The 14,485-nt window shown below is 41.0% G+C and overlaps 1 protein-coding gene across 1 annotated transcript in view; it reads left to right on the top strand.

Moving 5' to 3' along the window:
• The window catches only part of wfdc1 (WAP four-disulfide core domain 1), a 61,849-nt gene extending 47,768 nt beyond the window's left edge, over positions 1-14,081 (top strand). Inside the window, 2 exon segments of the mRNA XM_080186746.1 lie at positions 1,154-1,228; positions 13,215-14,081. Of these exon segments, the coding sequence (XP_080042872.1) occupies positions 1,154-1,212 (59 nt within the window). The 3' untranslated portion in view covers positions 1,213-1,228; positions 13,215-14,081.
• Positions 14,082-14,485: the final 404 nt, after the last annotated feature.

Raw genomic sequence — 14,485 nt, 5'->3', positions numbered from 1 at the left:
ATGAGTAGAGGCTGAATAAACTAGGCTTGTACTCGTTAGAGTTCAGAAGAATGAGGGGAGATCTCATTGAGACATATAAGATGATGAATGGGATGGATAGGATAGAGGTGGAGAGACTCTTCCTGCTCAGAAAGGACAGTAGGACTAGGGGGCACAGCCTCAAGATAAAGGGGGGGAGGTTTAGAACGCAGTTGAGGAAGAACTTCTTCACTCAAAGGGTGGTGAATCTCTGGAATTCTCTGCCCGTTGAAGTGGTGGAGGCTACCTCGCTAAATATTTTTAAGACGCGGGTTGATGGGTTTTTGATAAGAGAGGGGATTAAGGGTTATGGGGAGAGGGCGGGAATGTGGAACTGAGCCACGACAGATCAGCCATGATCTTATTGAATGGCGGGGCAGGCTTGAAGGGCTAGGTGGCCTACTCCTGCTCCTATTTCTTATGTTCAAACGTTATTGGTCCATTTTAAACCTACCTTTTCCTTCCCATGGTCTGCACTAACAATGCCCTGTCCTTTCATTGCTCATCACCAAACCCAGACTTGGTGGTTCACTGGTCCACAAAACACACTATTTCATTTATTGAGACAAAACCAATTATCACTGTTACCGGTGTGTTAAGGAGTCTAGCTGGCATCTCTCTCTCACACAGGGCTGATTTCCAAGGTCAAACATGGGAAAGTGACATTAGGTTCATTATACGGATTGTAGTCATAGACATGTTACAGGTTAACATACCTTTTCTTCTGCAATGCACCATAAAAACACTGAGTTGGTGCAGCACCATAATTTTTCACTTCATGTAGTGAAAGAAGTGCTGTATATTTTAATGATGGTGCTTGTTAAAGATTTTAAAACCATTATGCTATGATAAATTGTAAAACCAACATTCAGGTCTCCTCGCTAAAGGGCATTCTTTACCCTAAAGGAACCATCTCACTTTTTTTCCAAAATTTTAAGATTTAATGTTTATAGAATTTCATTTACATGAGCAATGTAATGAGGAGGATCATTATTCATGTCCTGCGTGCTCTTTCCTTGCCTCTAGATTCCCAAAGGGAATGACACAAATGAATTTTCTGATAGCAAGCCAACAAAATTAGACAAATATGGTTTTAATTCAGTATGTTTGTAACATGTCCATTTTCATTTTGCAGGAGCTAGTTCCAATAATGCAGTTGGCTACAAAAAGCACCACTATAAACATCTGGGCTAAAGTTGCCAATGTGAAGGTACAGCAAGATCTGTTTTAAGAACACAACGTGATTAAGAGCAATGCTTCCCGTAATTCTATAACAGTGACAACTGTTGTAAAATTACAGGTAATCTGGATCATTACTTTGTGAGTCACATCAGCTTCATCGTTAATTGCTCAGCAAGTAGCAGCCCAGAATTTATTGGTAAAGTAATGGTGAGTTAAAGTCGCACATTGGTATTAGCGTGTAAAAGATCCATCAATTTATGGTGGGGAGTTATGCAACGAGCTGCAATTTGCTATAAATTGCTGGATGATTTGATGTTAATCTCCATGCAAGTTCCTGCACTTGAGTTCTGAAAATTTAGTTGGCAGAAAGTGGCTTCTTTAATTGTGTGAGGATCCCCGTTAATGGAATAATTACCGTTTCCCAGCGTCTTCCACCGTGAAAGCAAGATAGCAATTAAGTGATTAATCGTTCTGCACATGCCACAGATAGGCAGACAACCAGGATGCAAATTAAACTGATCATTTAGCTGATTAAAATTATTTACTGTGGATTCTTACTGGGAATAAACTCAATGCTAAATTCAATTCAGTCTGCCAGAAAGTAAGAGTTGCCAACCACTCACCCCACTTCCCTCAAAGGTTTGTGGTCCACAGATTAAGTAAACAAACTGGTTCCAAAAGTAACAAAATATTTCCAATTTCTAAAAACATACTTTCGTATGTATCACCAACTGCATTCAATTCATTCAGTAAATTGAAAATAAACATACGATCTAAACCCGGAACAAGAGGCTGCCCTTTTCATCTCTCACGTTCCATAGGCCAAAAACATTTGGAACAAAACGTTTTCTTCCCAGTAATCAAGTGATAAACTTTAAGTTTATAAGCAGATGTTCAATCTTTGACTTCAAAGTTTTGCGAACCATTCAAGTCCTTAAATTCCAGTGGTTAAGGAGGTAGATTATCAGTCTGGTCATTCTCCAGGGTCCCACCATTGACCTCCTAATATGTTGCGTTGCTCAGCTCACACCTTCAGCAGTTAGCAACACAAAATTTGGATCTGGAGTAGGAGGTCAACAATTCAATTCTCGGCACTCAGCAAATGTTCCACTCCAGCAAATTCTGGGCCAAAGAATTCACCCACGTTAAACAGAGTTACTCAGGCAGTAAATTACAAGGATAATGATATGGATTTTGTGATTGTAATGATGGCAAAATTGTTAAGGGCTCACTGTCAGCGTTCTGTGTAAATTCTGACGTGCACACGTGTGCAGTTAAACTCAGAAATCCAGCAGTTGCTGCCAATGATTCTCTTGCTTCCCTATAGGGTACACTGTTGAAGTCCTTGCAGACGCAAACCAATTAGAAATCGTTGATTTGACGTGAACTTCCACATTGTGTACTATTAATCTCCATGCAAAAACCCTTGAAAAAATTGAAGCTTGTTGAATGGGGTATAGCTGGATATGTAATGATAGACTGACTAAATTACAATTACTGCTCAACAACTCCTCTAGCCCTGGAAAATTAATTTTACATTTGTAGAATGTAAAAATTCCTCCCTTATGATAATTAATATTCCAAAATTTAAAAAAACTCCAGCAATATACAATGTATTTTTTAAAATATTATAATAATTAGGCTCTAAACTAGCCCATCTGTATATTCCAGTCTTTCTTTTGCACTGTAAAATGAGTCAAAAGGTGAAGGATTATATGTCTTAAATGATTTTAACAGTGAAGTGTTTTGTTTTATTTCTTGGTTTGCTGTCTGAGACAGCTTCAGTGTGATTGGCTATTTAACATGTCCCATGATATCATTGTTGTTGGACACTGAAGATCTCCTATAGTTATTGCCAGAATGAAATCAGTGTTGGGTGAGGAAATTCAGAGATTGCTAGATTTTTTTGGGCAGTTTTCAAGATCAGCAGCGAGTGATGTCACTTACCCCCTGAATGCAAAATCCAGGCCAATGAATTTAAAACTGGCAATTCATAAATTAATAAATTGTTCTGCACTGCGTTTGTTTGTGTTATTTGATATAATCATCCTGATGCAAATCAAGACTTAATAGGTGTGCCTGAACAGTAGCTATTACTTGGGTATGAGGAAGAAATGGGCTCTGTAATATCTTTATTCTTGATAGTGAACCACATAATGAAGCACGTTTCACAAAATCAGTACTTTTGTCGCAAAGTGCAGATGCATTGTTTCACTTCTAGAGGTCCAAAATATCATTTGTTTTGCTCATTTCTGGTGCGAGTTGTGCTAGTTTCTACATTGGTGAGTCATTAATGCAAATGCGGTTTGTATCTGACCGAGATTTCTAGAGTAGGCAGATCAATATGGCAATCAGCATCTAATGCTGATTTGACACTGGCACTGCCATTTGGAGTTCAATGTTCCAGCTGGCATTGAGTCTTATTCATGTGTTCAGCAACAGTGCCCCACCAATACTAATTAATGAGATCATTGACCATTTTCAAGATTAGTTGTTCATTGATTTATACTGGCCATTGCTATGATTGTGCCAGTGTTTGGTGCTTTCTAGAGAGTTATTTCTTGGTTTGGTGTTTCCTTATTATTTACATCTACAGGGAGCACTGTGACATCCAGTGAAAAACTGGGTATCCAACTTGAAGACTTCTGCACAAACAGTTGTTTTCAGATATTGGTGCAGTAGTCAGCAGTGTCCAGAGGGTACACAAAAAGCTGCCAGAAGAGGAGGAATAGAAGTGCTCTCAGTGAAAGACATCTACATTTGAGTAATCTGTTCTGCTGCAGCCACAACTGAAACGAGAGCAGGGCAAGGCCCTGTCTTGCCAGAATGTGGTAAGAAGTGTCACAACACCAGGTTAAAGTCCAACAGGTTTATTTGATATAAACACCACAAGCTTGTGGCATTTACTATCAAATAAACCACATTCTGGCAAGACAGGGCCTTGCCCTGCTCTGTGTTTACCCCAGTCCAACACCAGCATCTCCACATCATGCCAGAATGTGACCATGAGTGTTTATGCAATGGCTCCTGGCTAGCTGGAGTTATTTGCGACATTTCATAGTTATAGAGTCATTGGGGTTTACAGCATGGAAACAGGCCCTTCGGCCCGACTTGTCCACACCGCCCTTTTTTTTAAACCCCTAAATAGTCCCAATTGCCTGCATTTGGCCCATCTCCCTCTATACCCGTCTTACCCATGTAACTGTCTAAACACTCTACTACTACCTCTGGCAGCTGGTTCCAGACACTCACCCCCCCTCTGTGTGAAAAAATTGCCCTCTGGACCCCTTTGTATCTCTCCCCACTCACCTTGAACCTATGCCCTCTAGTTTTAGATTCCCCTACCTTTGGGAAAAGGTGTTGACACCCTAGCTGATCTGTGACCCTCATTATTTTAAAGACCTCTATAAGATCACCCTTCAGCCTTCTACGCTCCAGAGAAAAAAATCCTAGTCTATCCAGCCTCTCCTTATAACTCAAACCATCAAATCCCAGTAGCATCCTAGTAAATCTTTTCTGCACTCTTCCTAGTTTAATAATATCCTTTCTATATCCTTATTGTGTAAAGGACATCTCTGGGACGCTCCTTCCGAAGTTAACAGCTATGTTCTATGTTTAATTCTCTCTTGCTAGAAACAGGCAGGCAGAGTGAGCATGTACCTTCACGAGGATTACAGACTGCCCCTGTGGTGCAGGGTGCCACACTTAATGCCACTTTGCAGGCCCTGTACATCACCTTTTGAGGAAGTGATTTCACTCCCTTTTAGTGCCCAGCTAGTGTGTGTGACCATATCCTGTAAATCAGTGCTGGGCATCCTGGCAACAACCTTCAGGCCTCCATTCTGCAGCAGTCTGCTGTGCCATCTGCATTTAAACTGTGACAAATAATGGTTGTTTTGGTGACGAGGGGATGGTGACATTGGTGTGCAATTCATGCACACACGCAACAAAAACCATTCTGCCACACCAAATGTGGTAAAGCAAATCACTGGCAAGCAGCAATAATGCTTCTGCTGCCAGGCCCGCTCTGGGAAGCTCTATGGGGTACTTGGCAAAGCACATGTCAGGATTTGTGGTGGTTTGTTACAAACTGCACAACTTCAGCTTCATGATGAGCTGTCGTTTGCCATCCGTTATACAACCAGCACCTGAAGAGCTGCAGGAAGGGAGCAGACAGCCTGTTTCTGGTTTGGGGGTTGGTGAACAGTTCAATCATAGGATCCCGACAGTGCAGAAGGAGGCCATTTGGCCCATCGAGCCTGCACTGACCACAATCCCACCCGGGTCATATTCCCATAGCCCTACATATTTACTCTGTTAATCCCCTGACACTGGGGTCCATTTAGCAGGGCCAATCAACCTAACCTGCATTTCTTTGGACTGTGGAAGGAAACTGGGGTACCCTGAGGAAACCCACGCAGACGTAGGAAGAATGTGCAAACTCCACAATGACAGTGACCCCAAGGCCGGAATTGAACCCAGGTCCCTGGTGTTCTGAGGCAGTAGTGCTAACCACTATGCCACCATGCCACCTAAATAAATTAAGATACCAGCAAGCTCAATCCAAATTTCACACTGACCAGCTGTTCCTCTGTCACCGACCATCACAGGTACAGCTTAGGTACAACACAGTAATAAAAGCCAAAAGAAAATAAACATTCTGAACAAAATTTCAAATTTTTTATTGCATACAATTGTCAATCAGTCACACCTTTATCCCTTGGTGCCTCTCTTGTACCTTCACCAGTCCTGCTGTTACACAGTGGCTGTAACATGGCTGTAGAAGATTGCTGACTTTCAATGGGAGAAGATTGATGATGGCCCTGCAAGCTGACTTTGAGCAGTTCTGTTCCTGAAAGACCCAGCTGCACCACCATATTTGCAGAATGGGAGACAGTGGATCTGCACTGTCTGCCTGAAGTTGTTAGCAGAGTGGCAGGGACGGGAGCATGAATACTGTCTTCCTGAGAATAGTAGGATAGAGGCTGTGTGTCTCACAGAGTCAGTACCACTCCTGTGATAATCTGTAGGAGAATAGATTACTGTGACACCCTGCAAGCCCCTTTGAACACATGTATACACAGCCGTGATGCAGGTTTCAGATTTCTCCCATGACAGCAAGCTGAGCTTGAGGGACAGAAATTAACATTTCCACTGCAGTACCCAGATATTGGGTGGCTTCTGCTGGTACTGCAATGAAAACTGAGCCATCAGACATCAGTTATTGCTTCCTGATTAGGCGTACAAATTTGCTAGTGGTGTTCGCCTCCATTCCAATGCTGGGAGGTGTTATGGTACACCATACAAGATGTGTAGCAATGCTTCCAACATACAGCAGTGCAAAGGGTGTGATGCAACATACCGTGTCACTTCTGTATGAATAAGAGACCTGTACATGAGCATATGCACATACCATCCTTGAATAAAGGATCCATGTTATCATGTCACTGTTATAGTTGAATCACTGGCAGTGTGCTCGAACTATGAGATGTGAGTGCAAGGCTTGTAACAGTACAAAGTGAATTATGTTAGGTATGTTACCAATGTTAGATAAATCAGTAGAGATTTTTCACAATGGTGAGTGATCTGGGGTATGGTACATTGAGCAATGTCTAGCCTAGTGGTGCAGTTAGTGAAGTATTGCATTTTAGGATGCATTTACTTGATCACTTTTACAGCAGTGCATCCAGGACTTTGCAGTTTGACTTGCAGTATTGCTTCCATGGCTATCCATTCCATTGCCTGGAAGGCTTCCTGCATATTCCCCAACTCTCCTCCTTTTCATCTCCTCGAAAAAGTTTCAAGTGCACCATCAGAAAATATTAGAGCTCAGTGTCTCCCATGCTGTGTCATTATTGAATGTTTTCCAGGGGTTAGAATTAGTTAGTACACATGCTCCAACCACAATGCACCTCCCCTAGCCAGTGTAAGAGATACAGGCTGAGTTTAAGTAGCACAATGTAGCTTAAATTGGTGCTAAGTGCTCAGTATTTTGAGCCCCTTACCAGACGTACAGTTGTTTAACAGTGTAGTTAGTTTTGCCTGCATGTTATAATCATGCTACCTAATCATGGGTCAATCCTTCACAGTGATTCCTGAGTCTGCTTTCAAAGGCTATTGAAAGTTGCTTCATTTATATTGTGAAGATGTTTGTAATTCTTTTACTATGCACTATCAATAGGAACAGAAAATGGTGGAAATACATAGTCAGTCAAATCAGCACCTGGAAATAAAAAGATAAAATTGTAGGTTTCAGTTGATCTACCCTTCTCTTTCAAATACTGATCGACCTACTGTACAATACAGTTAATTAGTTTCCTTTTTTCAAATGTTATTATAACTTCAATTTATCAAATCACCACGCATTAGATTTTTTTCAAAAGTGTTCAAATGCACAAAATGTTTCATACTTAGTATGTAAATTAAGTATAAAATTAGCTGTTGTATTCTTAATATTCATAAACAAAAGTAACAATATACTGGATCTCAATTATACAGTAACACCTCATATGAATACTGAAGTCTATTATTGATTGAAGAGTGGCTGAATTCAGGAATTTGCTTGTTAATGGATACCAAGTTCCATCACCTGTACAGGGAGGGTTTAGAAATGGCATAGAATTTAGTACAATGTGCAATGCTAAATGGTTAATTAGAAATTTAAATGATACAAGTTAACATGTTATTGAAAAGCAAAAAAAAAGCTGTCACCGAGTACATTGCAACTGAGGCTAATGAATTGATCCTTCTTTACACTAGAACACATAACAAATAGAAGCACGAGTAAGCCACCAAGCTCTTCAAGCCTGCCCTGCCTTTCAATACAATCATGGCTGATCTATACTGGCCTCGACGACTCCTCCATGCCATTTTTCCGTAGCCCTCTATTCCTTGATCTATCAAATATTTATTCACCTCCACTCTGAATGCTTCTATTGATCCAGCCTCCAACACCCTTTAGAGCAGAGAATTTCAGAGATTCACCACCCTCTGCGAGAAGAAATTTTTGCGCAGCTCAATTTTAAATGACTGACCCTTTATCTTGTTGCTATGTCCCCTTGTTTGAGACTCTGCCATTAGGGACATAGAATCCCTACAGTGCAGAAGGAGGCCATTCAGCCCATTGAGTCTGTAGCAATTACAATCCCACCCAGGCCCTATCCCCATAACCCCACATACTTATCCTGCAACTCCCCCTGACACTAAGGGTCAATTTAGCATGGCCAATTCACCCAACCTGCACATTTTTGGATGGTGGGAGGAAACCAAAGCGCCTGGAGGAAGCTCACGCAGACACGGGGAGAACATGCAAACTCCACACAAACGGTGACCCAAGCCGGGAATCGAGCCTGGGTCCCTGGCGCAGTGAGGCAGCAGTGCTAACCACTGTGCCACCCATCTCACCCTGTCAAGCGCCCCTCAGGATCATGCATGTTTGAATAAGGCTACCCCTCACTATTCTAAACTCCAAGGAATACAGATACAGACTATTTTGTCTCTCTTGATAGAATTACCCTCCCATCAGCAATTAGCCTGGTGAATCTCCTTTGGACTGTCACCAATGTTACTGTATTAATTTTCAGGTAAGGGGAACAAAACTGTATGCAGTACTCTTGGTGAGGCCCTATCAACACCCTGTACAATTGCAACAAAACCTTCCTTCTTTTAAAATCCAACCCTTTGCAATAAAGGTCAAAATGGCATTTGCCTTCTTAACTGCCATCTGCCTGCTAGCTTTTTGTGATTCATGCACTAGAACACCTAGATACCTCTGTCAATCACTCACCTGCAGTCTCTCTCCATTTAAATAATAATCTACCTTTTGTTTCTTTCTACTAAAGTGCACAATCTCACACTTGCCCACATTAAATTCCATTTGCCAGGTTTTCGCCCTACACCCAATCTATCTCTATCCTGTTGCAGAATCACAATATCCTCATCACTACCTGCATATCATCAACAAATTTGGAAATCTTAAATTCTGTTCCTTCCTCCGGGTCATTAATGTAAATAGTGAATAATTGTGGGCCAAGCTCTGATCCCTCCAGTACTCAAATAGTTACATCTTTTCCACTTTGTAAAGGACCCAATTATTATAACTCTGCTTTCTATGTGACAGCCAATTTTCAATTCATGCTAACAGACTTCCTCCAATTCCATAAGCTTTTACTTTATGCACCAACCTCTAATGTGGCATCTTGTAAAATGCCATTTGGAAATCTAAACACATTACATCTTCAGGTTCCCCTCTATCTACTCTCCCTGTTACATTCTCAAAGAATTCAAACAAATTTGTCAACATGATTTATTTTTTATAAAATCATGTTGATTAGGTCTGATTATATTCAGCTTTCCTAAATGATTAGCTATTTCCTCTTTGATTTAATGATTCCAGTAACTTTTCAATAATAAATGTTAAACTAACTGGCCTATAGTTCTCTGCCTTCTGTCTTTTTCCCTTTTGAACAAGGGAGTCACATTGGTTGTTTTCCAATCTGCTAGTACCCTCCCGAAATTGAATGAGTTACGAAACAATTCAACAAATGGGTCCACCCTCCCTGCTGTTAACTGCAGTGAGCAATATCTTGTTCAGATTCTGGTTATTTGTTCCTTTGACTTAAGTTTTCCTAGAAATTTCCTCTTGTTTATTCTTTGGTTTCTGGAACCTTCTGTTCTTTAACTTCTGGGACTTGCTTTCAGCCCTTACTTTATTATCCTGTTCAAACTGGCAGTTTCTATAGAAAACATCTTGCTTTTTGGGTTATCTGGTTCTAACTGAACTCTACTTGTCATTGTGAGCCACTAGCTGCTAAACAACAGCTTTTTGTTTTATGTTGTGAAGCCTCAATTAAAATACAGGCAAAGTTTAACGTGAAACTAAACTATAGACTTGCAGGTACCTGTGTTTAACATGAAGCTAAATAAATGCAGAAACATAAATTAATCTTAAATTTAAACCTTATTCCTAATCCCCACAAGTATAAATTGTTTAAACTATCTCTACTTCCTAACAATAGTAACATTATTTATCATTGGTATCAATGCTTATGAATGTTCTTCTGTTAAGTGAGTGCAGAACATATAGGCAACTTATCAAAAATGTTGTCTGTATGGATTAATTATTTAATGAAGCTCATACAAAATTGACAACATTGTTGTATATTTTCCTTTGCAAAAAAAAAATGGGTTTGAATGTAAAGTGGATATCAATAAACTTTCAGTGAGTGGAGTAAAATATGACTCTGCTAGTTAGTAAGTCAAGGACAGAAAAAATGGAGATGTAACATATGTATGCACATATAGTGGCAAGAACTATTTGTTTTACATTTATGTGCCAGTTCATTTGTACTGATTTTCAAATGGCCAAAGTATGCAGCATTTAAACCTCTAACGTGATATCAAGCAAGTGTACTATAAAAGCTGCACTCTTGATACAACTTAGCTTACATTGGAAAAGCATGATCATACTTTTTACTGAACTGTTAGAAATGCAAACAAATGGTAATGTAAGTCTGGGTGTTTATCTTAATTATGATTAGAGTATTGTATTAATTCTTGCATCCAATGCACACATTACAACACTTACTTGCTGATCAGCATGATATTTGTCTTGCATTTTTGCCATATTGTGTGACACGCTTATCAGTCATTCCCTTTGTTGTATTTCCTTGTCACCTTGAACTCCTTAATTGTTACTTCTTTTGAGCCAGTCTGCTATTTTTACGTACCTACAAGTAGCTGTTATTCCTCATGTGACATATTCCCAACTTTGTCCTGCAAACTGCATCTCTCAGATTCATTTTCTCTGAGACCCAGAAAGAACATAAGAACATAAGAAATAAGAGCAGGAGTAGGGCATCTAGCCCTTCGAGCCTGCCCCGCCATTCAATAAGATCATGGCTGATCTGTCGTGGCTCAGTTCCACATTCCCGCCCTCTCCCCATAACCCTTAATCCCCTCTCTTATCAAAAACCCATCAACCCGCGTCTTAAAAATATTTAGCGAGGTAGCCTCCACCACTTCAACGGGCAGAGAATTCCAGAGATTCACCACCCTTTGAGTGAAGAAGTTCCTCCTCAACTCCGTTCTAAACCGCCTCCCCTTTTACCTTGAGGCTGTGCCCCCTAGTCCTACTATCCTTTCTGAGCGGGAAGAGTCTCTCCACCTCTATCCTATCCATCCCATTCATCATCTTATACGTCTCAATGAGATCTCCCCTCATTCTTCTAAACTCTAATGAGTACAAGCCTAGTTTATTCAGCCTCTACTCATAGCTCAACCCCCTCAACTCCGGCATCAGCCTAGTAAACCTCCTCTGCACTCCCTCCAAGGCCAAAATATCCTTGCGTAAGTACGGCGCCCAAAACTGCACACAGTACTCCAGCTGTGGCCTCACCAATGCCCTATATAGCTGCAGCAAGACCTCCCTGCTTTTATACTCAATCCCCCTTGCTATGAAGGTCAGCATCCCATTCACCTTCCTGACCACCTGCTGCACCTGCAGGCTGGGTTTTTGCAACTCATGCACAAGGACCCCGAGGTCCCTCTGCACCGTTGCATGCTGCAGTTTTTCGTCATGTAAGTAATAGTCCTTTCTACCATTATTCCTACCAAAGTGGACAACTTCACACTTGCCAACATTAAATTCCATTTGCCAGCTCCTGGCCCATTCGCCCAGCCTATCTAGATCCTTCTGCTGACTTTCCACACCCTCTGCACAATTTGCCGTTCCACCAATCTTGGTGTCATCAGCAAATTTCGACACCATACACTCAGTTCCCTCCTTCAGATCATCTATGTATGAATAGTGTGCAGACACCATTACCCTAAACCTCCTTCTCTCCTACCCCAATCCTCCACACGATGACCTGGGAAAGGTAAAACAAAAGCAGAGCGCTTTAGGTCAGTTTAAGAAAGAAACACTGAGGAAATTCCCTCTCCTCCTAAAACCAATCAAGCCACCTCCTCGATGGCTGATCTCCTGGAGATCAGACGCTCACCTTAAATTGTCCACTTGCCTTCTGAATATGCAGATGTTTTCCATTCATGGGAACTTGTCCACCTTGCTTTTCAATAGTTGATCAATTTGCAATTACTGCATATGTTGTCAATTTATTTCTAGAGATTGACATTATTTGTGAAAAGTTCTTGCTAGCATAAAACCTAGATGTTCCAACTTAAATTGTCCAAATACTCTATCCCCATGTACAGAATCCAATACTTTGATCCCCTTCAAAGTCTCTGACCATTTCATCACAATGTCCAAACTTTTCCAAAGCAAAAGGCTCCACTTTCTAAATCTATCCTCATTATTAATAATTGTCAGTTGACAAATTTGGAAACAATCTTATATGGTTAACTTTTTAAAGCTAAATTTGATTTACTTCTCTATTCCAAAAACTATTCACATTGCTTATGGTTCCACCACAGATCTGACCCCAAGTTAATTAAATAACATTTCTTTCCTTTCCAAGTAATTTTCTCCCCATTAAATATTTTTGTCTGCAGCATCCATACCTCACCTCCAAATAATTAGAATTGTAGAATGGCCTCCTTCTGTGCTGTCACCATTCAGTTTAAATTTATTTATTCATGTCACAAGTAGGCTTGCATTAACACTGCAATGAAGTTACTGTAAAAATCCCCTAGTCGCCACACTCCGGCGCCTGTTCAGGTACACTGAGGAAGAATTTAGCATGGTTAATGCACCTAACCAGCATGTCATTTGGACTGTGGGAAGAAACCGGAGCTGCCGGAGGAAACCCACACAGACACTGGAAGAATGTGTAAACACCGCACAGTGACCCAAGCTGGGAATTGAACCTGGATTCCGGTACTGTGAGGCAGCAGTGCCGCCGTGCCACCCAACATACTTGTGCTACCCTCTGAGGCAAGAGTTCACCTCATCCCACTCCCTTCAATTTCTCTGTAACCCTGCATTGTTCTCCTTTTCAAATGATGATTCAGTTCCTTCTTGAAAGCCTCAATTGACCCTTCCTCCACTGTGCTCCTAGGCAGTGCATTCCAGCCTCTAGCCATTCTCTAGAACAGTGCAGTGTGCAACAACATTCAAGAAGCCTGACAGCATCCAAGACAAAGGCGCCCACTTGATTAGCATCCCATCAAACACCTTCAACATTCAGTTCTTCCATGACCAATGCACAATGGCAACAGTGTGTACCATCTACAAGATGCATTGCAGCAACTCACAAGACTCCTTCAACAGCATCTTTCACGAAGGACAAGGGCAACAGAGGTGCATGATAACACCACCACTGACAAGTTTCAGTCCAAGTCACACACTAAGTTGCTTCGGTGTCTCTGGGTCAAAATGCTGAAACTCCTTTTCTAACAGCACTATGGTGTTCCTACCACACATGGACTGCTGCAGTTCATGGAGGCATCACACTATTATCTTCTCGTGGGCAATAATACTGGCCTAGCCAGTGGATTCCCATACCCTATGAATGAATTTGTTAGAAGTTTCCCTACATAATTGGTCCCATTCAGCCACATTCCCCTTCGACACCCTGATCCTTATCCCCCATCCTTAACTCCCCATTTCTTCTGAAGCAATAAGTAGTCTGGTGAACTGCCGGTACCAATGAGGAATAGAAGATAAAAATGATAAGAATGAGAGTGGAAGGAGGTTGCAAGTATTCATTCTCCAGATTTCTGCTAGACACTCAGACCCATGTCCTGCAGGCGCCAATCTGGGTATTGGTCAGTGATGCTAACAAACCTCAGGAAACTAATCCCTAGCTGTTCTTTAGCCTCAGGAACCCTGAAATGAGTTAAACCCTCAGTTCCACTGCAGGTCAGATCTCTCCTCTTCAATGCTAACAAATCCTCTGCAGCATTTCAAACTCCAAAAACCTCTCCACAAAAATATCAAACCTGGCAGCTTTCACTCATGTACAGAAACATCTCAGGGCACATTTTGTGCTCCTGACTTAACAATGGCTGCTTCTTCCTTCTAAAGCCCAGAAATCCACCAGTACTCAAAACCACAAGACTACCATCCCTCCATTTTACCCACAATCTGATGTTACATGCACTAAAAAAACTTACAACTTGACAAACTGGTATATCTTCTGAATCATTGTGACCAGTGCATATGGAGATTTACCAGTTATTCCTGCAAAAATATACCTTCTCATTTTGTATGCATAATTGTTGTTGTTGTCACTCATTCTGTTCTTATCCTTCAACTTTGCTACTAAATAAAAATGTATTGGAGATTATTTAAGTAACAATGTTAATGAAACATTTTACATGGAAATAT

This window comes from Carcharhinus amblyrhynchos, chromosome 4 (genome assembly GCF_965287045.1).
Source record: "Carcharhinus amblyrhynchos chromosome 4, sCarAmb.v2.hapA, whole genome shotgun sequence".
Taxonomy (NCBI): domain Eukaryota; kingdom Metazoa; phylum Chordata; class Chondrichthyes; order Carcharhiniformes; family Carcharhinidae; genus Carcharhinus; species Carcharhinus amblyrhynchos.
Note: the sequence above shows the minus strand (reverse complement) of the source record. Positions and strands in the feature narration are given on the sequence as shown.